General features: G+C 41.2%; 1 protein-coding gene across 1 annotated transcript in view; it reads right to left on the reverse strand.

Moving 5' to 3' along the window:
* The window catches only part of LOC137377680 (E3 ubiquitin-protein ligase Siah2), a 55,507-nt gene extending 35,250 nt beyond the window's left edge, over nt 1–20,257 (reverse strand). The window contains exon 1 of the mRNA XM_068047596.1: nt 19,699–20,257. Coding sequence (XP_067903697.1) covers nt 19,699–20,049 — 351 coding nt within the window. The 5' untranslated portion in view covers nt 20,050–20,257. The remainder of the gene's footprint in view (nt 1–19,698) is intronic.
* Nucleotides 20,258–26,148: the final 5,891 nt, after the last annotated feature.

A 26,148-nucleotide genomic window follows, 5' to 3' on the forward strand; every position in this document is an offset into this window, starting at 1 on the left:
GGTTAGCGCATGAAATTCCTATAGAGGGACATGTGAGGATCTGGAAGACCAAAATCAGGTATAAATCTACATTACTGGCCAGGTCTTTCCAAGGACGTGGTGCAGTTTTGTAAAACATGCCATACGTGCCAGATTGTGGGGAAAACTACAACCTGCCATAAAACCGGCGCCTCTAATTTCTATACCAGTTATTGGGGAGCCATTTAGTAGGATATTGGTGGACTGTGTAGGACCTTTACCGAAAACAAAAGTGGGACACCAATATATGCTCACTATTCGATTCCCAAAGACCATTCCCTTAAGAACAATTACTGCTAAGGTAGTGGTAGAGATATTAACCCAATTCCTCACTAGATACGGATTACCGATTTAAATTCAGTCGGATCAAGGTTCCAATTTTATGTCCAAAATATTTCAATAAGTTATGGGTAATCTGGATAGAACACAGTTAAAATCTTCAACATACCACCCACAGACACAGGGAGCATTAGAAAGGTACTATCGTACCCTCAGAACAATGATCAGGGCATACTGTCACGAATATCCCCATGATTGGGATAAAGGGCTAGACTTTCTTTTGTTTGCCACTAGAGATTCACATAATGAACCTACAGGTTTTAGTCCTTTTGAATTAGTTTACAGACACGAGTTAAGAGGTTCTCTAAAACTAATTAAAGAAAGGCTTTTAGAACAGAGGGATGAATCTTCTGTACTAGATTATGTATTAGTGTTCCAGGAATGGCTCACGAGAGATTTCAATGTGACTCAGGAATACCTTAAAGCATCCCAAACCACAATGAAAAAATGGGCAGGCAAGCATGCCAAGTTCCAAACATTTCAACCAGGGGATGAAGTGTTAGTATTACTACCTTCACAGGGTGAACCATTAAAAGCACGGTTCAGTGCTCCATATAAAGTGGTCAAGAGAATTGGCAAGGTAAATTATTTGATTGACACCCCAGATCACCAGAAAAAGTATCAACTGAGTCATACCAATATGTTAACACATTATCGGGAAGAGAATAAGCAAACACAGGTATGTCAAGTAGTAGGGACAGTGAGGAATGAAAGGGATAGTGAGGATGAGGCAGAAGGATGCCTAGACAATTCTCAAATTGAACCTCCTACTATTCGGTTAGCTAATACTAAATTGCTCGGAAGATTGGACAACATGCTTTTATATGTGGATGAACAACAAGACAACCCAACAAGGCTGCTCATAGCATTTAAATAAGTCTGTAGGGATAAGCCAGGATGTACAACCGTAGCCACCCATGTGAATGTAGGGAAATCCATCCTATAAAATAGCATCCTTACCGCTTAAGTCCAGAGAAAGAGGCCCAGGTAAAAGCAGAAATCCAATACATGCTGGAAAACCACCTAACTGAACCCAGTCAAAGCAGCTGGAGTTCACCAATAGTATGAATGCCTAAACCTGACAGTTTAACCAGACTTTGCATACACTACAGAAAAGTTAATACAATAATAAAGGCAGACTCCTACCCAATTCCTCGCTTGGAGACTATATTGACAAGAGTGGGCAGTGCCATGTTTCTTACAAAAATAGATTTGTTAAAGGGATACTGGCAAGTTCCTTTCACACCCTGAACTAAAGAAATATAGTTTTTTGTCACACCAGACGGTCTTTAGCAGTGCTGAGTGATGCCATTCGGGTTAAAAAAAATGCCCCAGCAACCTTTCAGAGACTGATGAATCAAGTGGTAGCTAGTGTTCCTAACTGTGTAGTTTACCTTGATGATATGCTGGTCTACAACGACACTTGGAAGGACCACTTGCAACAGCTAGAAACTCAAAAATTACAAGTAGCTGATTTAGTGGTTAACCTGGCCAAAAGCGATTTTGCAAAAGCGAGTGTGACCTACCTCAGGCATATAGTAGGGCAAGGACAAGTGTTGTCAAGGACAGCAAAAGTACAAGCATTGGTGAAGTTCCCTACTCCTAAGACTAAGCGAGAAATCATGAGGTTTTTGGGAGATGTGAGATTTTTACCAAACGTTTGTACCAAATTTCAGCACTGTAGCTCTTCCACTAACGATTTGCTACAGAAAAAGAAAACCAAGGTAGTATGTGTTAGGGTCTGAAGTTCTGTTAATGGATGATAAGTATCTGGTAGTTCAAGTAGCTGGCAGGAAAAAAGACAGAGGCGCAAGGGGAGAGCCAACTGTGCAACAGCCCCGGCAAACAAATTTCTCTGCAGCACCTGTGGAAGAGCCTGTCACTCCAGAATCGGCCTTTATAGCCACTCCAGGCGCTGCTTCACAAACCACTGACCACCTCCAGGCGCGTATCCATTGTCTCTCGAGATAAGGAGGCCCAAAGAAAGAAAGTTCAAGATAAAAGAGTGAACAGGTGTTGGTGTTAATGAGTTAATTGTATTCAGGCGTGTATATATAAAGAGCCAGCCAGCACTGGCTGGTGGTTGTCTTTGGAGAGAAGCAAGCTCGGTGGCAAGCAATAAACAAACAAACAATCTCCACCAAAGCATCGAGTCTCAGTGAAATCTCCAAGCCTGTTTGTAAAGACGACATTAATAGTATGGTCAGGGGAGTGCCAAGCGTCTTTTAGTAAGCTGAAGGCCATTTTGACTCATGAACCAGTGTTAGCTGCTCCAAATTTCACTAAACCCTTCAAGGTAGTAATTGATGCTAGTGACATGGGGGTCAGTACAGTCCTGCTACAAGACGATGAATCGGCATAGAAAAGCCAATGGGATACTTTTCAAAAAAACTAAACAGACACCAAAAAATATTCCACAGTGGAAAAAAGAAACCTTAGGTTTATTATTAGCTCTTAAACATTTGAAGTCTATGTCCGCTACAACTACAGAAAGACACTATTATCTTTGGCCTCCTTATCTCAAGAGACAATGGGTAAGCGCCTGGAGGTGGTCAGTGGAGCAGCGCCTAGAGTGGCTATAAAGGCCAATTCTAGTGTGACTGGCTCTTCCACAGGTGCTGCAGAAAAATGTGTTTGTCGGGGCTGTTACACAGTTGGCTCTCCCCTTGCGCTTCTGTCTTTTTTCCTGCCGACTACTAAGTCTCCTTGACTCGCCACACTTTAGCCCAGCCTTTATGGCTGCCCGCCAGCTCTGGCGAACGCTGACAACTGACTCCCACGACTTGTGATCAATGTCACAGGATTTCATGTCGCGTTTGCAGACGTCTTTAAAACGGAGACATGGGCGGCCGGTGGGTCTGATACCAGTGGCGAGCTCGCTGTACAATGTCTCTTTGGGAATCCTGCCATCTTCCATGCGGCTCACATGGCCAAGCCATCTCAAGCGCCGCCGACTCAGTAGTGTGTATAAGCTGGGGATGTTGGCCGCCTCGAGGACTTCTGTGTTGGAGATACAGTCCTGCCACCTGATGCCAAGTATTCTCCGGAGGCAGCGAAGATGGAATGAATTGAGACGTCACTCTTGGCTGACATACGTTGTCCAGGCCTCGCTGCTAGTATATACTAATCATAACTCCCTAACCTTTGTGGAAAAATTTAAAACCCAGAATGCCAGACTATTCCGATGGAGTTTACTGTTGCAGCCCTATCACTTAAAGATTGTCTACATTTCAGGCAAAAATCATGTTATTGCAGATGCTTTGAGAGTTTGAATTATACGAGGGCAAAGATGGTAGAAAGCAAAATTGTATTAACTACAGGTAAAGGATGAATGAGGGATGTGAGAGAATGGGGTTTAAAATGTTTTCAACTTGTTTTTTTTTTTACATTGTAATGAAACGCATTCAAAAATAGTGTTTCATTTCTCCAAGGATGGACGTGTTATGAGATTGCTTCGGTTTCTTTCGTAAAATATGTTTTAAAGAACTTACATTTGAATTATGGAGAGTGTCATCTGGAGATTGCTGAACTTTGTATTTTTTTTTAAAAAAGGAAGGTGGGTTTGGCTAGTAAACAGATGCCTTCGATTAAGACTTAAGTAAAAACAGTAGGAATTGTTTTGGGTTGCAGAGGAGTGACCTGCCGAGATTTACAGTGGTCATGCAACTTGAACAGTTTTAGTTTCATTTTTGAACTGTTTAAAAAAAGCGACTTGGTGTTTGGCCTGAAAACAGAAGGAGTTGCTGCGTGCCTGCTAGAAGACGACAGCTGATATCTTTCTCTCTTTGAAGAATCTCTGCATCATTGAAGAATTCCTATATCAAGTGTGTTTATTATTTCCTCCTGTATTTGAAGAAACCTTTACTATTACATTGCTGCCATAAGAGCCAAGAAAATCCTTGTTGCTGCTTCATGTTGTAAGCTTGACTTAGCTTTCTGTGCTGCATCTCTTGGAAGCCTACCCAGATTGATCATCAACATTGCCTGGAAAGAACTGTTCTAGGAAGGTCCCATTGACAGCCGCCTATTCATCTTTGGGACACCTTGCCAAAACAAAGGACTTACTTCCATACCTTCTTTTCAGCATTATTTTTTATTTTATTTGTAACAGCTGTAAACAGCAATCTTTTTTTTCAATCCCCCAGTTAACCGGCTGTGTGTGTGTGTGTGTGTGTGTGCAGGCTAGGATACATAAGTAGCTTTAATATTTCAATTTGCATGTATGTTTACTTTATTATTGGTTAAGACTTGGTTTATAACAAATGGATAGTTTTGTTGTTTGTTAAAGAAACCTGGTTGGTGTGCTTTATTCTGCATCCAGTTGGCCATAAACCTCAGCTGTATGAGTAAAATAAAACGTTTATTTCAAATTGGAAAGTGACAGCATTGGACAGGGAGACAGAAGAAAACAACTGCATTGTTGGGCTACGCTCTTAGTACAGTTGAAAATTCTACACCAGCATACAGTGCACAGCTTGGGCAACATACCAGAGAAAGGGAAATGTAACCCAGTATGAGACAATGCCATTATGAAAGATCACACAAGGCACATTTGGTCACCCTTGCAGAATACCAACACTATTGTTTTCTACATTTATGGACAGAATCTAGTTGTTTCTGGAGCAAGTCTAATGTCCTCCATTCCAGTTGATACCTGTCCTAGATTTTCCCTTCGCAACCTGAACCTACACCCTCTACTACCCAAGCGCAGTATTCTATTCGCTTTACTTATTGTCACATTACACTGTTTCAGCATAGTAAGTGAGGATTCAACTATTGCCCTCTGTCTCTCAAAATTCACCCTCAAGTTCCATCCCATCCAATGAATACACATGCCTCCTATGTTTACTTCCAATACATGTAGTATACATTGGTCTAAATTAAACTTAGCTGACTACTGATCAGCCCAGGTGCAGGTAAGCAATGATCTAATTGAGCCTGTTTTGTAATTCAAAAGGTAAATGGCCTAATCCTGTTTCTAGGTTTCCTAAACCCAGTCAAGATCTTGGCTGCCTCCTGAGCCCAAAGTCTCATTCTCCCCCTCTTAGTTATGTCTCAACAGTGAAATTAACTACTTGGGAGGCCACATATATACAGTACAATAGGTAAAGCCCCAGCAGCTAGAAAAGGAAATTAAAAAATTAGGAAACCAAACAATATTTAATATATTTCAATGCAATCAAGCCATTACTTTGAAAATTTCCACTGCAGCACAATTTTAAATACAAGAAACAAAACATTGCAAATTCAGCTCTCTGCCTCTTTACAGCCAAAATAAATAAGGAAAAGTGGTTGGGAATGGAGTGGAAATAGAGAAATGTTACAGATGTGCTTTTTTTCCCTCACTTTTTCAACTGGCTTCAGCTGCTGCAAAATCAGAAATTTGTGGTTTTAACTGTTCGACTAAACTCCTGCTATACTACCCACCACTCTTCAATCTCTAATAAAGGTTAAACAGTTAGATATTTTTGGTTTACAGTAAAATGCAAGTCAGCCAGAAACTATCTTGATACCCATTTTACTGTTGGATATTTTGAAGAAGTTCAATTGCATTTCACTTTCATTTTGCAAATTGTTACAATCCATTGAAAGTCTGCCAAAAGAACCAAATTCAAAGCCTGAATAAAACAAAATTCAAATCTGTCTGCTGCAAGGTAACAAATAATGAAACTGCCAGTGAGCATGACACTGAAATAAAATCTAATACCACACCACAGTCTTCAATTAAATAATCATAAATACAATTCCACAAATATGTATCTGACAAACACAAACTAAGAAGCTTGGACATCTCATTTGTAAACTAGTTTATTGAATAACATTTCCTCTATCCAAATGCATCAGTAAGATAAATACAACTGGTGCACACAAAGAACTGTTACAATTGTACCCTCAGGAGATTCCTTGCGAAAGAGATATTACTATTAAGTGACCTTTCTTTCACTTGTCAATCAAGCACGGAATTCAGAAATTTCAACCTCATAGCAACCCTTAATTGCATGCAGAGCAAAGTAATTAAGTCAATATAAATATCAGTCCTCTGTGATGCAATTCACAGACCACTCTGCTGCTTTGGTTACAAATGGAGTTTAATAAGGCACATATGATTTCTGACAACAGCATTTGACTTGCTCACGAGTATCCTTTGAATGCATTGCAGAGCATAGACAATAATGGCTGGATTTTGCAGCAGAAATAATGGTGAGGCTACCAGCTCTCATGTTGGAGTAAATCGGACAGCAACCCTCAACATCCACACAGTTAAACATGGAAATCAATAATTGCTGTCCGAGTTGCCTGCTACCTAAAGCTTTGCTACACCAGTACCTTGCTGGCAATTAAGGAGTTTATATTTTTAAATGGTGACAAGGTATTGGCCCTTTAGTCAGTATCCTAAAACCCTCAAGTGCTATTTTTTATTAATACCTTTATTAATACCAAATATTTCCTTTCCATTTTAACATCTGTACAACACAAACAAACTCACTTGTTCCCCCATTCCTTATGAAAGGAAACATTTAAAGCATTATTTTAATTTTGCCTCATTTGAATTTTGTGGCCTTAGAAGTTTGGAAAAGGTAGTTTTTAAAGCACAGTTGATTCATTAGTGGATAAATCCTGATCAAATCATCAAGTGTTAGCAACAGTAATTTGAAATATGCAAATTAATGGGAATATTTCTTTAAACTTTGCATGAGCCCAAGACTCAAATGACAGACCTAAGAGGTTCACAAACAAACCTTCTACCCTGCCATTAAAATGTCACTTTTTCCCTATCCAATTCATCTTTTGTATCTTTATTAATGTTCTAAAAATTTTATGAAAAATTATGTACTTTCCACATTCTTTTAGCTTCCCTGCCCATTTGAGAGGTTAAAGCATTAAAAAAATACATTTCTCCTCTGCTTAAACTCAGTTTTAATCTTTTCAAAAGCCTGTACTAGGAAGACAAAGTGGTATGGATTGAGAACTGGTTAGCGGACAGAAAACGGAGAGTAGGAATAAATGGGTCATTTTCGGATTGGCGGGCTGTGACTCGTGGGGTACTGCAAGGATCGGTGCTTGGGCTCCAGCTGTTCACAATCTATATCAATAATTTGGACGCAGGGATTAAATGTAATATTTCCAAGTTTGCAGACGACACAAAACTAGGAGGAAGTGAGAGTTGTGAGGAGGATGCAAAGACGCTTCGAGGGGATTTGGAGAGGCTAAATGAGTGGGCAACAATTTGGCAGATGGAATACAATGTGGAGAAATGTGAGGTTATCCACTTTGGTAGGAAAAACAGAAATAATATTTCTTAAATGGAGAGGGGCTGGGAAGTGTTGAACTTCAAAGGGAATTTGGTGTCTTTGTTCATGAGTCACTGAAAGCTAACATGCAGTTACAGCAAGCAATTAAAGCGGCAAATGACATGTTGGCCTTCATTACAAGAGGATTTGAGTATAGCAGCAAAGATGTCTTCTGTAATTATATAGAGCCTTGGTGAGACCACACCTGGAGTATAGTGTGCAGTTGTGGTCTCTTACCCAAGGAGAGATATATTTGCTGTAGAGGAAGTGCAACAAAGGTTCACCAAATAATTCCTGGGATGGAGGGACTATCCTATGAGGAAAGATTAAATAGACTGGGCCTTTATTCTCTAGCATTTAGAAGAATGAGAGGTGATCTCATTCAAAGATACAAAATTCTTACTGGTTCAACAGGATAGATGCAGGAAGGATGTTTCCCTAGGCTAGGGAACAGCAGTAGGCCATTCTCTACCCCAGAGGGCTGTGGAGGCTCAGTCGTTGAGCATATTCAAGACTAAGTTCAATAGATTTCTACATATTAAAAACATCAAGGGTTACAGGGATACTGCAGGAAAAATGGTGTTGAAGTAGATCAGCCATGATCTCATTGAATGGCAGAGCAGGCTCGAAGGGCTGAATGGCCTACTCCTGTTCTTACACAAAGGACATTAAAAGATGGCAGCACAAGTAGATATAAATAAGACAACTGGAATCCTTAGTTTTGTATCTAGAATCACAGAATAAAAAATAGCATAGAGGGAATGTTTAACTGTATAAAATCTTAGGTTGACATTCAGGCAATATGTATAGTTTTGAAACTCCATTATAGAAAGGATGAAAGTGGAGAATTTGTGGCTGGTTGAAAGAGAGAATAAAATGGGTTTTATTCTGTTGATGGCACAGGGATAGTAATGCAGGATTCTGGGACTTTGGATGATGACAATCATTTTGAGTACGGCCTTTAAAAAAAAATTAGCAATACTACATTTCTGCCAATCTATAGTTGTCCCAAGGTAATGATGGCCTTCTCCTTTGCCTCAAGCACAAACCCTGGAAGTTAATTCCACATCCTCACAACTTACTGTGGGACGTTTCTCTGCCCTCTCTTCTAAATTTCTTAGATTTAATCTTGTATCCATGGTGTCTCATTCTCAATTCCCCCAACAACTGAAACAGCCTGCATTATCAACACAATCCATCCTTTTCTTTCACATTGCCTCATAATTTGCATTGTTCTAAATGAAAAGAAAGACCAGGTTTGTCAAGTCTTTCTTCATTTTTGCATTTCATCATACCAGGCAGCATCCTAGTGAATCTGCATTGTACTATCTCTGAAGCCTCTATTACCTTCCTGTAAGTGTATAGCCCGCTACTGTATGCAGTACTCTAAAGGAGATCTTAAAGTTTAACATAAGCTCATAGGTGAGAGGTGATGGATGGCAGGATTTGGCAGAAAAATGAGATGCGTTTATTGTGAAATATGTAACTTAGCAATTTTTATTTTGGACTCGAGAAAAAAATTGCAATTCATTTTCAACTGAAATATTTTCAGAAAGCATTGAGTGATATGGGTGACAGCACCACACAGTGGCTAGATTGTGCAATTACACATTGAAACTACTCGTGAACCAATCATGAATGAAACGAGCACAACGGAGAGTGCAACAGGAAACAAGATTATGTAGACAGAAAATGTACACATGCTTTTTTTTAAAAAAAAAAGAGAGACAGAAGATCAGAAGAATGGAATTAATTTGGTGGGACACATTTAGAAAAACTAATAGAGTGAATGAACCAAAATGGCCCATTATTGTGTTACAATATTCTATAAACTGATCTCCACTTGGTCAGAAAACAGGTACATACCCACAGAACAGATCATTGGACTCTTCAAGCTTCTAGAGGTTGGTCATAAAGTACACAAGCCCAGAAATAAGTTTTCCCTGTCACTGGAACAAGGATAATGTGGTGGAACTAGGGCCAGCAGGGAAGAGATAATGCATCCAAAAATAAACGTAATTTCACGACCTCATATTTAAGATCACTCTCTTCATTGTACCATATCATCAGATTCATGTAGAGCATAAATATGGACCAATTGGGCCAAAGGACCTGTTTCTGTACTGCAAATTCTAGGTAATCCCCTCAGTTATTGTTAAAAATTACTTTACTGTGTATTCAAGTGAAAGTTCATATCATTCAGATGAGAGGTATCTAAAAATGTTACCACTGAAATCTGAACTCTCATACATTCAAGAATGATTTAACTTACAAGGTCATCTCTGATGGCAAGACAACTACTGGAAGCAAACCAGCCAACACTTGTGGCATTAAAGACACCAGGCTAGCTATGAAAGGGGTTCTTTACTAGTGCTTCCAATCACGATTATAAATAGTATGAATAATCTCAAATATAAATAGTTGCCATCAGTGGTACTTAAGTCACGTTTTCCTATTTATCATCTGGTCCCAACCCACTTGCACAAGTCACCAATGGCACAAGTGCATTGCTGTTTTGCATAGATGTTCCAGTGAGGAAAATGACAGTTCTAGACTGGCAAAGTTAGAAATGTGTATTTTGTAAACATATTCATATAGCACCTTTAACATAATAAAACGTCTCAAAGCACTTCGCGGGGAAGCGAGATAAAACAAAGCTACAATAGGATGTATTAGGTCAGATGACCAAAAGCTTATTCAAAGAGGTATGTTTTAAGGAGTGTCTTATAGGAGGAAAGAGAGGTGGAGAGGTGTAGGGAGGGTATTCCAGAACTTGGGGCTGAGGCAACTGAAGGCACGGCCACCAATGGTAGAGCGATTAATATCAGGGATACACAAGAGGCCAGAATTAGAGGCGTGTAGATATCTAGGAGGGCTGAGAGGCTGAAGGAGATTACAGAGATAGGGAGAGGCAAGACCATGGAAGGATTTGAAAATAAGGATGAGAATTTTAAAATCAAGACGTTACTTGACCGGGAGCCAATCTAAGTCAGTGAGCACAGGGGCGATAGGGGAACGGGCCTTGGCACGAGTTAAGACATTGCCAGCAGAGTTTTGGATGACCTCAAGTTTATGGAGAATAGAATGTGGGAGACCAGTCAGTAGTGTATTTGCAGAGTCAAATCTAGAGGTAACACAGGCATGAATGAGGGTTTCAGCAACAGATGAGCTGAGAAGGGGAGAAATCAGGCAATAGTACGGAGGTGGAAGTAGGTGGTCTTAGTGACGGCATGAATGAGGTCGGAACCTCATCTTGGGATCAAATGTAACACCAAGGTTGCGAACAGACTGGCTTAATCTCAGACTGTTGTCAGGAAGAGGGATGGAGTCGATAGCGAGGGAACGGAGTTTGAAGCGGGAACCGAAAACAATGACTACAGCTTTCTCAATATTTAATGGGGGGGAAATTTCTGCTCATCTGGTACTGGATGTCAGATAAGCAGCCTAATAAGTTAGTAACAGTGGAGCAGCTGAGGGAAGTGGTGGTGAGGTGGAGCTAACTGTCATCAGCATACATGTGAAAACTAACACCATGCTCAGTTATTCACTGCCACTGAATTTCACAAATATAAACAGGATAAATTTGACAAACAAACTTGGTTACATAATATCCCTTTTATACCAGCAAGAAACCACACTCAATTTTGTAACAAATGCCACAGGCAGAAGCCGCTTATATTTACTGCAGTGTTGAGGCAATTTGAATCAAAACGTAAATCTAACAGTATAAAGCTACAGTAATTTCCACAATATCCTATGGCACATAAATCCTGAGACTTATCACTGTTCACATTATTTAAACCAAGATGAATTTAGCTGGACTAATTATCTTAAGACATTTTAAGCAGCTCTACACCCAACTGCTAATCAAACACAAACTACCCATCTCAAATCCGTTCAAAACATTACCATCAACTCCCACTCAAAATCAAAGGGCCAAGCCCACCCCGCAAAAACAATTACCAGGCTGGTTTGGTTTAATAAATGCAAGGCTCAGAAAAAAAAAATCAATGAGAAGAGGAAATAGGAAAAGAGTTACAAAAAGATCACAGGCATAGTCATGTTCTCTATTGGATGGCTGCTTCCCAAGCTTTCCTTGCCTGCTTCTTCCTTCCACAACAATGCTCTTTGACTAAATCAAAAAGCAGAATTGTTCCAAGTGTACTTAAGAATAGTTTTAATATGACAATTTTATTTAAAATTTGTTACCAAAAAAATTTCAACACTGGCAAAGTTCTAAACAAAGAACAGTACAACACAGGAACAGGCCATTCGGCCCTCCAAGCCTGCGCCGATCTTGATGCCTGTCAAGATCAATTCTCAAGCATTAAAAAGAGTACTCTGGTTTCAATACAGTCTGTTTAAAAATGCAGTCCTGCTCTGCAATAACTTCAGCAGCTTCACAATTGTACTTTTGATCCTCCAATTTATCACTTCTACAAGTACTGTATATATATTTACACAAAAAGGGAAACAATCTTCACATCAACCTAGACAGTCAATGCCAGCTGGCTATTCAATTATTAAACATCATAAAATAAGCCCAATTCATGTCTCACGTACCATCCATGCACATTCAAGCAGGAGTCAAAGGACAGCAATCAGGAGAAGGAATCTGGCCTGTTTCTGCGTTCAGGTACGTTGAATTTACTTACTGAAATCAGTTCGACTCAAAACTGGGCATCAAATCTGAAATTTTCTGGCCTGGGAGGCTCAGTTTCACAATACAGCTTCCAAATTGGCTTGATAGTTATATTTGCATCATGGACCACTCCTACTAAAGCAGAAATAATTATTGCAATTTGCTAGTGGCACACTCATGGCATTAGTCATGGTAAGTTGGAACGACAAAAGCATCAGACCATGTAACACAATGTATTACTCTATGAACATGCTCAATCTGGCCATTCCTTTTGCAATCTCAAAATCAAACTACACTGATAAGGTACATCCTGAGGGCAATTAGCTTTTTTTTTTTAGATTTGCTTGTTTACTGGCAAGTATCCTCTCTGCTGAAAGGTGATTTGTTTCTATTCTCTAAACTTATTTCAGCAAAGTACAAAATTGCTCCAAAGTCTTGGCAGTGCCATCTTGTGCCTCAAGCACACTATACTTTTAAATGGAAAGCGTCTCTACGTGGATTAATTCATTTTAAATGAGCAAAGTGCAACTTGTATGAATATCTCTGCAACTTGGTTTAGAGGCACATGCATAGCGAGTTTTTGCACATGCTAGACACGTGGTTAACAAAATGTCATTTGCTGCTTTAGATCAAGATTCAATTTGTAAGCTCAGTTCCACCCAGATGATATCAAAAGATAGCAAATTCCTGGAGGAAAACAACTTACTACCTCTGACTTCGTTAAAGTCACATAGTTTTACTTCATTGTCCTCAACTACATTTTTAAAAGTTTCTCAATCTGCTTTTTAAAAAAAAACCTCAAACCCAATGTACTTTTTAAAATTCCCAACTTAAACAGCTTCTGTCAAGGGCCCTGAAAGACTTTCACTTTTAAAATACTCAACTGGAATGCCTGGGAGCTCCAGTATGAACTGGAAACAATCTAACAAATCATGTGTGAAAAATAGATGGGAGGACACAGCACAACATAGTCCAGTTTATACTCAATGTTGGAGCTGACATTGCAATGCCTAGAACATTAACAAGTAACCACTAAATTAATTTTGAGATTGCTTCAGTAATTTGAAAACATAATACTTGAAGTTGCAAGCATTTATATAGTGAAATGCTTCAGCGCTCTGTATCAGGAGTAAGAATCATCAGCACACTTTGGCAACAAGTTACTAAAACAGCAAAGCCATTACAACATGATATTTTGCATGAATAGGATTAAGTATGCACACTAAGAGATGCTACACAATACAGAGACCATGAATTTTATTTCTATGTGCTGTCACTGTACATAATTCACCAATGTTTCTTTTAAGATTTGTGAACATTGCTGTTCAATCTTCTGTGTACCACAAGCAGACTTTCTGCTCTATTAACACAAGTTCCTGAGACTCCATATTTTACAATGGGGATTATCGAAACTCCGTCATTCATGTTTGCTTCAGAAAGCCTACACTCCATCTTTCAGATAGTGCAGAACTAAGAATAGATTGAATATGAATCTTGAAAAGTTCTCTTCGGACTTGGGCTACAAGCTTCGATTCCAAGACTGCTCTGAAGAAAATACTTCATAAGGATAAGACTATATTACATATCCATAAGCCACTCCACTCCTGATATTAGCTGAGCTGCTATGACAAGCTAGCCACTTCCCCAGAGGAGTGAGGTTAGGCTGAAAGCAAGGGGCTGGGCAAGGAGTTGGTTTTGGGCAGCCTAATTGTGGGATCAATAAAAGGCTGCTAACTACACAAACATATTAATAGTGTCCAGCAAGCAATCATTCCCCATGAGCAGCAAAATGTTATCAGATGAATGACAGGCATATGGTTTCCATAGCTGGGTCTCAGCTTGGCTCAGTGGTTACACGCTCACCACTGAGTCAATAGGTCGAGTTCAAGACCCATTCCAGAACATAATCTAGGCCGATACTTCAATGCAGCATTAAGGGTGTGCTTCATTGTTTGAAGTACTCTCTTTCAGATGAGATATCAAACCAAGGTCCTATCTGCTTGTTCAGGTGAACATTCAGAGATCTCGAGACATCATTTGAAGACAACCAATGGAGTTCTCACCCACGTCCTGGCCAACATTTATCCAATCAATAGCACCAAAATTAGATTAAATGATCAACTATCTCTGCAGTTTGTGGGACTGTGCTGTGCAGAAATTGGCTGCCATGCTTCCCAAGCACAAACAGAAATCATTGACTCTGAAGTACTTTGGGAAATCTGGACACGAAAAGCACTCTATAAATGGAAGTTTCTGCTTGCCTTTCTGCCATCTTCAGATTAGAAGTGAGCAAGTAATGCAGGGCTGATGACTGCAACGTAAATAAATCTGTATCTTATTTAAAATTTAATGTCTGCACACACTTCCTATTGAACACTACTTCCTGTTATGTTCCTAGTCACAGTTTTGTATCAACTTTTTGCACTACAAATTCCTATGTTCCTATTTGCAATGGAAACACCCAATGTAAACTCACCAAATTGTAATTACACCCTCCAACTCGTGATGATGTAAGTACCTGAGAGAAGAGACACAGCAAAGATGGGGTTTTCCACGATTACGTCCTTGTCGCCTTTCCCCTTACCTGCTCATAACCCCTCCAACATCTCCCTTTGTGCAAGGGAAAAGCAGGTTTCGCCCGGAGTTGCGTTCCACCATTTTTCTTCATCTCAAGGATTGAGATTGTCCTCAGGGCTATGGTGGAACCAGGCCATGGGCTAGTACCAGCTTTCTTTCCATCACTGATACATCCAAAAGGGAATTCGGAACAAACTTCTTTACCCAGAGCGTGTTGGGAATGTGGAACTCACTATACGAACATACATATCAACATACGAATTAGGAGCAGGAGTAGGCCACCTGGCCCCTTGAACCTGCTCCGCCATTCAACAAGATCATGGCTGAACTGATAACTCCACGTTCCTATCAGAGTGTGGCTGAGGCAAATAGTACAGATTCATGATATTTAAAGGGGAAGCTAGATAAGCACAGGAGGCAGAAGGGAATAGAGAGAATTATGCTGAATGAGTTAGATAGGATGGAAGGAGGCTCAAGTGGTGCATGAACAGCGTCGTGGACTGGTTGGGCCTAATGGCCTGTTTCTACGCTATATATTCTATGTAACTTTATAGCACAAGAACATGTCAGGAATATACCTTAGCCAGCCAGGAAGGCTGGAGAGGAGTCCAGTATTCACCAAATGGTCAGAAATTCTGGGGTGTGGATGCAAATCAAGAAGTCCAGGGTCTGTTTTAAGATTGGGAATACTCAGGGTTCGCAAAAAAATTAAATGGCAGCTAGGGTCTACATGCCAACTGGAGTGTAGACTAGGAACTATATAACAACCAAGAGCAAGTCAAAAGGTAATTCAATGATATAAAGTGGTTGGAGCACATTGTTGTAATCTAGGGTAACAATATGGAGCCAGGAATCAAAGTGTTGCAGCAGAGAATAGTCCCATCAACAGAAGAGTTCCTGGTGGTCCAGGTGAACAGCACAGTCAAGAAATTCAAGAGTGGCTAAAGACGGAAAAAGCATCCAAATGAATTGGTCAAATTGCAAATAACACCAAACTAACTGAGGCAATGGCAGCAGGAGGCAGATCAGAAATTACAAAACGATTTGGAAAGAGAAATGAACAAAACAATGCGGATGAAATTTAACATGTCAGCTTTGGCTCAGTGGGAGCCATCCCCCCACTGAGTCAGTCACTCGTAGATTCAAGCCAATCCATTTACTTGAGTACATAACCTTGGCGACACAACTAACATACGACTGAGGGAATGCTATACTGTCGGAGGTGCCATCTTTCAGATGAGACGTTAAACCGAGGTCTCTTCCCCCCCACCCCGAGGTTGACTTAAAAATCCCATAGCACCATTCAAAGAAGAGCAGGGAGTTCCCCTGTGTCCTGGCCAACATTTATCTTTCAACCAACATCACTAAATCAGATTATGTAGTCATTTATCTCACTCCTCTTGTGGGACTTCACTCTGCACAAACTGCCTGACATATTTCTCTATGCCAGAACAATAAACAGTGAATATACTTCAAAAATACTTCATTGGCTGTGAAATATTTTGGGACATCAAGATTGGGAAAAGTGCTATATAAATGCAAGCTTTTATTTTTTTTTCAATGTATGGATGCAGCACTGCTCAGGCACAGGAGGAGAAGGCATGTGGGAAGATGTAGGATCAGGTTGGGAAAGCTAGGAATGGAACAAAAAACTGATGCCACAGTTAACAGTAGAGGTAGAGCAGCAGATGGCCTACAATGTTGAAGAAATTGAGCATGGCAGGAAGGGATACTGAACTGCATTCACCAGGATAATAGTAGCTAAGGCAAAGTCAGTGTGGTGGGCAAGTTAGAAATCAGTGGAACAGAAATGATGAGAGATTAATGATGTTTACAGGGCAGGAGGAGGCCATTTCATCCCATCATGTCCATGCCACTTCATGGCAGGAACAATCCAAAACTAGTCCCACTGCCCTGCTCTCTCCCGATAGCCAAGTATATTTCACCACTTCATAAAATGAATCCACCGTCCCCTTAAATTATCTAATGGTCCCTGCTTTAACCACTCTAAGACAAATCAATCTATGCTCCAACAACCCTCTGCAAAAAGAAATGTCTCTTAAGCTCTCTCCTCCTTCTCAGTGACCATTTTAGATTCCTCAGCCTCCCCCCGCAATGTCCTTTCTATAATCAAGGCGCCCAAAAATTGTACATCAGTAGTCTAAAATTAATTCAACAAATGTTTTTTTTCCAATTTATCAGTTGGATCTTCTGGGGCCCCCATTTGTAAAATCCAACATGTCGTTAGCCATTTTAACGGTGTTATCTACTTGTACTTAAATTCAAGCATTTGACCCCCAGATCTCTATCAACCACATCCTTCAGTGTCTTTCTGTTGAGTATATACTCCCATTCCTTGTTCTTCGTCACAAAATGTATTCACCTCACACTTGATTACCGCCTGCCATCCTACTGACCCATCTGTCTCCTGACGTCCGTCGTAGACCTTATCACCGTTTACCAAAACCCCTTACTTAAACATCAGCAAACTTTTAAGACTGTGCTCCCTAAACTCAAATCACCTGTACACAGACAAGCGGGAAACCAGCACAGACTCCCAGAGCATACCACTCCCAACATTTCTTATATCCAAGCAACGCCCAATTACGGTCAACCAACTTTCTATCCATGCTGCCACATTTCCTCTTCTACGATCGTCCTGAATTTTTCAAACAAGCCTCATGAGACACTTTACCGAATGCCTTCTGAAAATCCACATGCACTACATCCACTGCAATTCCTATTTCACTTGGCTACTTTCTCTACTAAAAAAAAATGTTGAACATGACTTGCCATTAGCAAATCCATGCTGGTTGTCTAAATGCTCACTAATTTTATCTTGAACACTGTTTCTAAGAGTTTGCTCGCAACTGAAAAACTAACGGATCTATAATTAACAAAGGCATTGCATCTGCTACTTCCAGTCCCATGACAATTTGCAAGTCCATCAAAAAAGACTGGAAAATTCCAGCCAATGCCCCTTCGATCACCACGGATTCTTTTCAAAGTGTGTAATTTGAGATTTATCCTCTGGTTCTGCTAATTTCTTCAAAATTCAATTTTTACAGTTATCTCTAACAATTGTTCCATATCCTCAAGTACTTCTCACTTCTGTCATTTGTAAAAACAGACAAAATATTTAATATTTCTAATACTCTTTCATCCTCCACAAGTAAACCCTTCATCTTTCAGTAGTCTTGCCCTCTATTTCAACACACTTATTGAAGCCCTCATTCGACTTGTTATCTGACCGTCTTTAATATTAGATTTCGAATCTCCTTTTTCTCACCTACACTATGTATATTCACGATTTTCATTAGTATTGTTAGCCCTAATTTTACCACTTTTTAGTTTTAGTTTTTAAATCGCTAGTTACCCACAGAACTGAATTCTTTGATGTTCTACATTTTCACCGTCGAGGAATATAACTATTTTGTACTGTTGATTTTTCATCCTTTTTGCTAGCTCTCCTGTCCAGTTAATTTGGGCCAGATCCCTTAAATTTGCCTTTTTCCAGTCCAGAGTCTGCAGCTTTTGCTCAACTTTTTTTTCTTAAACTGAACACAATGTTCTGATTCCTACTGCCCAATTGTTTTCCTACGCTCAGTTATTTTCTAGAAAAGAAATCAAGCAATGCGTCTTTTTTCATGGAACTTGAAACATACACGTTACATGTATTCCTCACTCATATCTTTATTATATTCTCTCTTGGGATAGTTAAAATAATCCATTATCCAACAATTCTTAGATCTCCCTGAACTGGCTGCAGATCTCCCTCATCTCCGAAAACTTTCCCTCCCATTTCTTAACTCTACCCATAAGCACCCTCACAGCATCCTTATGTTCTAGCATTGTTATAGAATTCTTTAATAACACTGCAATTCCAACCCTATTTTCACCTCCCTAACTCTAATATCGTTATAATCAGCCATATTCAGTTCACAATGAGATTGTGGATGGGGATGGTCATGCTTACAAGGTATTTTGTAGACTGATAAAGGGAGAGTGGGTTGAAGGTTAGAAAAGTTAGGTGAGGAAGAGGAAGAAAATGAGGCAGTTTGCACCGTTTGGTGCAGCAAAGACACCATTGTAGATGTGGAGCACAACTGAATGCCCAGGAGAAACCTGGGATGCTGCCATCAGTGGAGGAGAGCAAACAGCAAAATCCAGGAAAGGAACAGTGGAATCATGTCATGAGGAACAAAGAACTCAGAAAGGAGGATAGAGTTCAAATCCACTGCAACAACCAGGCATGTCAAAAGCTGTGACAAAGAATTACTAATTGATAATGGCAATAATGAATTTATTACAGCATCAAAATCTCTCACTAAAATCCCAAGACATGTAGCCATCCATGGAAAAACTGGATTCACTTGTAAATATATCTCACTTCAAATAATTTCAGAACAGGCAACCATTAGTTCCATCCACAATCATAGTAACTGATGCCATATCAACGCCAGGCAATGCATTTTTATAGGCTTTAATATAAATCTTCAAAAAAAGGGGGGGGGATTTCAACTTGAGAAAGTCGAAATCAGGACATTACTGACATCGAAACTACACTTATCACCAAAACGGTTATACAGCTAGATTCCATGGAATATAAATATATCAAACTACAGCGCAGGTATCATATATGCAACGATAAGAAGCATACACAGTAGGCTCGCAATAGAACTCCAGCATTAAACCATTTAGAGCTTCTATCTGGTTGCAAACGACAGGAACTTAGAAACACACCTGATGCAGGCCAGCATGCACTGCCCAAGTTTAACACAACTACCCCTGAAAGTTGCCGGTCGCTCCTCGGCGCATGCACGGACTCACCTTACATGGGAAAGGGATGGTGGAAGCCACCTTCTCCATGGCCAGGTTCCTGATGCTGGGGCTAAGTGGGCCTCTGCAGGTCGGGCAGCAGGAAAGTTTCTGCCGGCACTGGTTACACACCAAGTGCCCGGCCTGGCACTGCAGGATGGGCGGCAGCACATAATCAAAACAAACGGGGCACTCGAAGAGGGAAGTGAGTTCGGGTTGAGGCGGGGTGGATCCTCCAGCTGCTGCGGCCGCTATGGCTGGATTGCCGCTCCCTCCTCCACTCGCTGCTGCCGCCGCCACGGCCGCCGCCGTCGCCGTGTGCTTCCCCGTTTTCCCGCCGCCAGCTGACGACGGTCTGCTCATGGCGAACGACGGGTCAGCCGACAGCACATTCAAAATAACGGCGAATTCGAGTCACTCTCAAAAAGAAGGCAAAACAAATTCCCCAGCTAAACTGCGCCGCGAACCGCTGTGCCTCGTTCTTTCCTTGTTATTAACGCCATTATTATTATTATTTCTGAAGCCAGCGTCCCATCGCACGACCGTGCGTCAATATGGCGGCAGCACTTGGCCGTGCAACCGAATGAGGGGCGGGGCTTATTCCCTTGGTTACTACCGCCAATCAGAGTCAGTCTGGCCGGACAACAGAGTCTCTGAGTGGCTCGGAGCGGGGGTGGGGGGAGGGTTGTGAATGGTATCGAAGCATCACGCGCGTGGGAGACGTCAGTCCGGTCGACGCGCAAAGCCTCCCGGGAGTTGTAGTTCGGAAGGAACTGTTCGGTTTATATTTGGTTCGAGGGCCGTTCGTGGAAGGACGCCAACTCCCAGAGTGCGTGGAATCAACGCGGTTGGTGTCCCACGTTTCAACTTTGTTGTCATGTGGAGTCACTTGACCCCTTTCGCTGTGGAGTCATGCGTAACGAGGAGTTACTGCATTTTAAAGATAACAAATTTGTTGGTCCCTTTGGGAGTTATAAAAATAACAGATTAAAGTGTAAAAGATTGATTCGCTTGCTAATAGTTACTATTCAAAATGTAAAAGGAGCCTATTTGGAAATATTGTGGTTATCATGTTTACTCAAACAAAATGTGTATGTCAGCCATTAGTTTTTAAAGCTGAAAGTCAGTTTCAGTCATTTATCAATTGCTAGTATTTTTTCAGTTTTTACCCCACTAGTATTGGAGGTTATCATTACGAACAGTCAGTTGGGAACAACACTGCCACTTGCTAATCAGATGTCACTTTCTCCTGCCGCTGGTTGTGCATGAAAGTGAGGAATGTTTTAAGATGAGCTGATGATTTCTGAGTTTTATTTACTATTTATCCTTAAAGAAATCATGCATAACTAATTAGCTGCGAAACGGCAGTTTAAAAAATTTTCCTCAAAGGAATATTTTGGCTACGTCTGGCTGAAATCTTATGTTAAGGTTTATTTTCTTTAAAACTAGTTCCAGCTGTTTTATGCAATAAGAAGGGGGTTGCCCAATGTCTGCATTTACTGGTTTTATTGGGACATTGCTGGAATTGCCAGGGTTGGAAATAAAATACTAACTGGTGATCAGTTTTACTTGCGTTTAAAAAAATTGCGCTGAAATTGCTGGTATGGACTTGATGGGCCGAATGTCGTAATGTCGTAATGACTCTGACTCCTATATTTACTACTGTGGTGAGTATTGTGGACTTTTAGCTTATTTGTGTGCGACATCTTAATTTTTAAATTATCATCTGTGTTTTTATATCTTCCATAACCTCACCCCTCCCTGTCTCTGTAACCTCCTCCAGCACGACAACTGTCCAAGATCATTGTTCCACCATTGGTCAGCATACCTTCAGCTGCCAAGGCCCTATGGGGAGATGGTGGCATAGTGGCAATGCCAGAGCTAGTAATCCAGAGACTCAGGTTAATTCCCTGGTCACATGGGTTCAAATCCACCCCAGCAGCTGGTGGAATTTAAATTCAATTAAGTAAAAATCTGGAATTGAAAGCTACTCTCAGTAATGGTGCCATGAAACTATCATCGATTGTCGTAAAAACCCATCTGGTTCACTTTCGGGAAGGAAAGCTACCATCCTTACCTGGCCTGGCCTACAGGTGACTCCAGACCCACATCCTTGTGGTTGAGTCTTAACTGTCCTCTGAAATGGCCTAGTTGTCAAGGGCAATTAGGGATGGGCAACAAATGTTGGCCTTGCCAGCCAGACCCACATCTGATGAAAGAATAAACAAAAGCTCTGGAATTCCCTGCTGAAATCTCTTTGCCTTGCTACTGCTCGCTCTTCATTTAAGATGCTCCGTAAAACAACCTTCTTTACCTGTCCTCATATCTCCTTATCTGACTCAATATGAAATTTGTTTGATAATCTTTTTGTGAAGCACCTTGAGGTGTTTTATTATGTTAAAATTGCTAATATAAATGCAGTGGTCACAGTGATCTGTAGAGCTGCTTCTCAGATATCAGCATACTAAGACTGTAACCTGGATCTCTTCAATTGAACTGGGATTTGTTTAAAGGCGGGGTCGGGGAACTTGCATCACTGGGGACAGGGCTGTCTCATAGGAAAATCATCGCTAATGACATATCCGTCCTTTGGCTGATACGTTGCTGTCTATTAATCACTTCAACCAGTACAGCGACTGAAATTAACAATAACGATATTGACATCAACATTGATCCGTCCTGCAGCTCCAGTCAATTTTAAATTCATTCTTCTTGTTGTGACTAGGCAGTAGAGACTGTGTTGAAGAAATTGCTTCACAGTCTCAGGCTGTTTCTCAATTAAGACACAGCTGGTGGTTTGAACAACGGCTTTTGACAGTTCGAGAAATGGTGCCTCGGTGTTTCAACTGTTAGATTTATCAGCAGTGATTCCCATAGGATTCATCCACAAACACCAGTGGCTGTCTTGTCTTCTGCGGATGTCTTGGCTCCAGCAACAACTGTTTCAATGCGGCCACAGAAACTACTGATTTTGGAATATCAGCCTCATTCACCTGTCTCGGCGTCTGGTTATCAATTCGTCGCTGATTTCACTACACCAACTTTATTAACCACTGACTTTAAATCTAGTTTTACCCACATGTTGTTCTCTACTCCCCAAGCATTTTTGAAGTATAGCTATCGTGATCTAGCATGTAATCACGCCGCCTATGTAGTTTAGTATCCATTCGCGTGTGCGTTTTGGCTGCTCCTCCAGATCAAAGCCTATAACTTCTATTATAAATAAAAACAAGAAATGCTGGAAGTACTCAGCAGGTCTGGCAGCATCTGTGGAGAGAGAAGCAGAGTTAATGTTTCAGGTCAGTGACCCTTCTTCAGAACTGGCAAATATTAGAAATGTGAAAGGTTATAAGCAAGTAAAGGGGAGAGGGGTGGGGCAAGAGATAACAAAGGAGGTGTAGATAGGACAAGGTCACAGAGAATAACTGACCAGAAGGTCATGGAAAAAAGGCAAATAATATGTTAATGGTGTGTTGAAAGACAATGCATTAGTACAGATAAGGTGTTAACGAACTGAAAATTGAACAGGCGCAAGTACAAACATGAAAAAAACAATGGGTAAGCAAACTGAATAAACTAAGATGAAGTAAAATAAAATAAACATATTAGAAAAGAAAAATAACGAAAAATAAAAGTAAAATGGGGGGCCCGTCATGCTGTGAAATTATTGAACTCAGTCCGGCAGGACTGTGCCTAATCGATAAATGAAATGCTGTTCCTCGAGCTTGCGTTGATGTTCACTCGAACTGCAGCAATCCCAGGACAGAGATGTGAGCATGAGAGCAGGGCGGAGTGTTGAAATGGCAAGCAACAGGAAGCTCGGGGTCATGCTTTCAGACTGAGCAGAGGTGTTCCGCAAAGCTTTGACCCAGTCTGCGTTTGGTCTCCCCAATGTAGAGGAGACCACGTTGTGAGCTGCGAATACAGTATACTACAGATAACCTATTACTTCTATTTCCTATTTTCCCTCCCTTTTCATCTTTTCTCTTTACCCCACCCCAACATCATGCCTTCTTTCTTTTCTCTGCGCTCAGGTACACTACCTCTACAAATCCAATTCTTCAGGACTCATCATCTTTCCGATTCTCATCCCACTGTCACAGGCTTGACTCCCTCTTAAATTCCTCCTAAATAATTCTACAGCTTCCCTCTGTCCTCCTCTTGGCAAACTCTGAAAGCTCCACCAAGAGATTTATTGCAGCCTCCTAACGAGCAGCAACCCCAATTGCCCCATTCTATTCTCTACCTGCCCTGCCCTGCCCTGTTTGGCTGCCAGTGGCTAATATCAACCTCCTCTGTGTTCCTCACATTAATCCAAGCTCTGTCTCTGTGAACTCTTCCAGTAATTCGGATTTTATTGCTCCTCTCCACATCTCCCTCCAGAATTGTAGTTTGTCTCCCTACTCCCCTGGCAACTTCTCCTCCTTTGAGCATCTCACCTTGTCCACCCTTCACACCTCTCATTTAAAATCCTTGTTCCGATCACCCACCCAAATATCACTCCAACTTTCTCACTGAGATATCTTCTCTGCGTTCCTCCCTCAGTCTCTGCACTGAGTGACTTCTCATCCCTGGTGATTTCAACCTTTATCTAAACTATTTTTGCTTTCTCTCCTCTGAGTTTACTGGCCTCCTATCCTCCCTAAATCTTTTCCTCCATATAAACGATCCTACTCATATTCCCAGCCATCCCCTTTTATCTTGACATCTCACATGGCCTCACTATTCCTATTGTTATGATCACTGTTAAGGCAAGCTCTGATCATTTTCTTGTATTGCTGTCTGCCCATATTACACTTCCCCCTCTCAACCCCACTTCCTCGTTGTCCGCTCCTGTAAAAACACTCACTCGAGTCACTTACTATTGCACTTTCAAAGTCCCAGAAATCTACCCTTTGGTCTAAAATTCACGATGACATCTCATCAACTACTGATTTGCTAAATCACACCTTCCCCATCACCTTTAACGCCCTTGCTCTAATAGAACTATTATTTCCTCTCGCCTTAATCAGTCTCCCAGTACACCCCTCACCTTCACTCCCTTAAGTCCAAGGGATGCAGATTTGAAGGTCTTTGGCAAATGACTTGTTCCACCATCCATCGCCAGATCTAGCTAAACCACTTAAAAGTATTATTGGGGTATGATCTCCATCGCTAAAACTGCTCACTATTCAAAGATCACCCAGGAATCCAAAGAAAATCCCCACCTCCTTTTCTCCACTACAAACCATCTTCTTAAACTACTCTCCCCTGTCTCCTCCATCCTCACCTCCAACAATACATGTGAGGAGCTCATGGACCTTTTTGTCATTAAGATGGAGGCCATCTGTTCAGCTGCCTCTGCCGCTTCCCTCCCTTCCCCAGTCCTTCAGGACAAATTTCCCCAATTGTTCCCCGCTGCCCTAGTCCTGAACTCAAATCTTCCCCTAGACTCTATCCTGCAATGCTTTCTCCGACCTCATATTGTCCACGAGAACCATCTCCTGCTTCCTCGATCCTGTTCCGTTCAAACTGTTGACCACTCATTTCCCTTACTGGGTCCTATGTTAGCTGATATTGTTAATGGTTTCTCCCTGCCCACCCAATTCAAATCTGCTGTCACCACCACCATCTCTGTCCTAAAAAAAACCTACTCTTGACCCCTCTGTACCTGCAAACTATCGCCCCATTTCCAACCTCCCTTTCCTCTCCAAAGTCCTTGGATGCATTGTCACATCCCAAATCCCAGCCCATCCTTCCCACAATTCCATGTTTTACTCCCTCCAATCAGTTTTCCAGCCCAGCCACAGTACTGAAATGGCCCTTCTTAAAGTGACAGATGGCATTCTTTTGATTGTGTCCATGATAAACTATCCCTTCCCATCCCTCTAGACCTGTCTGTAGCCTTCAACACGGTTGACCACACCAAACTCTTTCAATGTCTCTCCTCCATGGTCCAGCTCAGTGGAACTGCGATGGCTTGGTTACATTCTTATCTATCTAATCATAGCCAGAGGATCACCTCTAACGTCTTCTCTTCGCACTCTCGTACTGTTATCTCTGGAGTTCCCCAAGGACCTATCCTCGTCCCCTTTCTAGTTCTCATTTCCATGCTAGCCCTTGGCGACATCATCTGAAAATACATCAGGTTACACATGTATGCCGACAACACTCAGGTCTATCTCAGCACCACCTCCTTGGACCCTTCACTGACTCTGATTTGTCACACTGCTTGTCTGGCATCCAATATTGGATGAGCAGAAATTTCCTCCAACTAAATACTGGGAAGACTGCCCACCACAATCTTTGTTCCCTGTCCGCTGTTTCCAGCCTTGGTAACTGTCTTAAGCTGAGTAAGACTGTTGACAACATTGGTGTCATGATTGACCCCCAGATGAGTTTAAAACCATAGAACAATTACAGCACAGAAGAAGGCCATTCAGCCCATCATGGCCGTGCCAGCCAAAAAAACTAGCCACCCAA

The sequence above is a fragment of the Heterodontus francisci genome, chromosome 15 (genome assembly GCF_036365525.1).
Source record: "Heterodontus francisci isolate sHetFra1 chromosome 15, sHetFra1.hap1, whole genome shotgun sequence".
Classification (NCBI taxonomy): Eukaryota; Metazoa; Chordata; class Chondrichthyes; order Heterodontiformes; family Heterodontidae; genus Heterodontus; species Heterodontus francisci.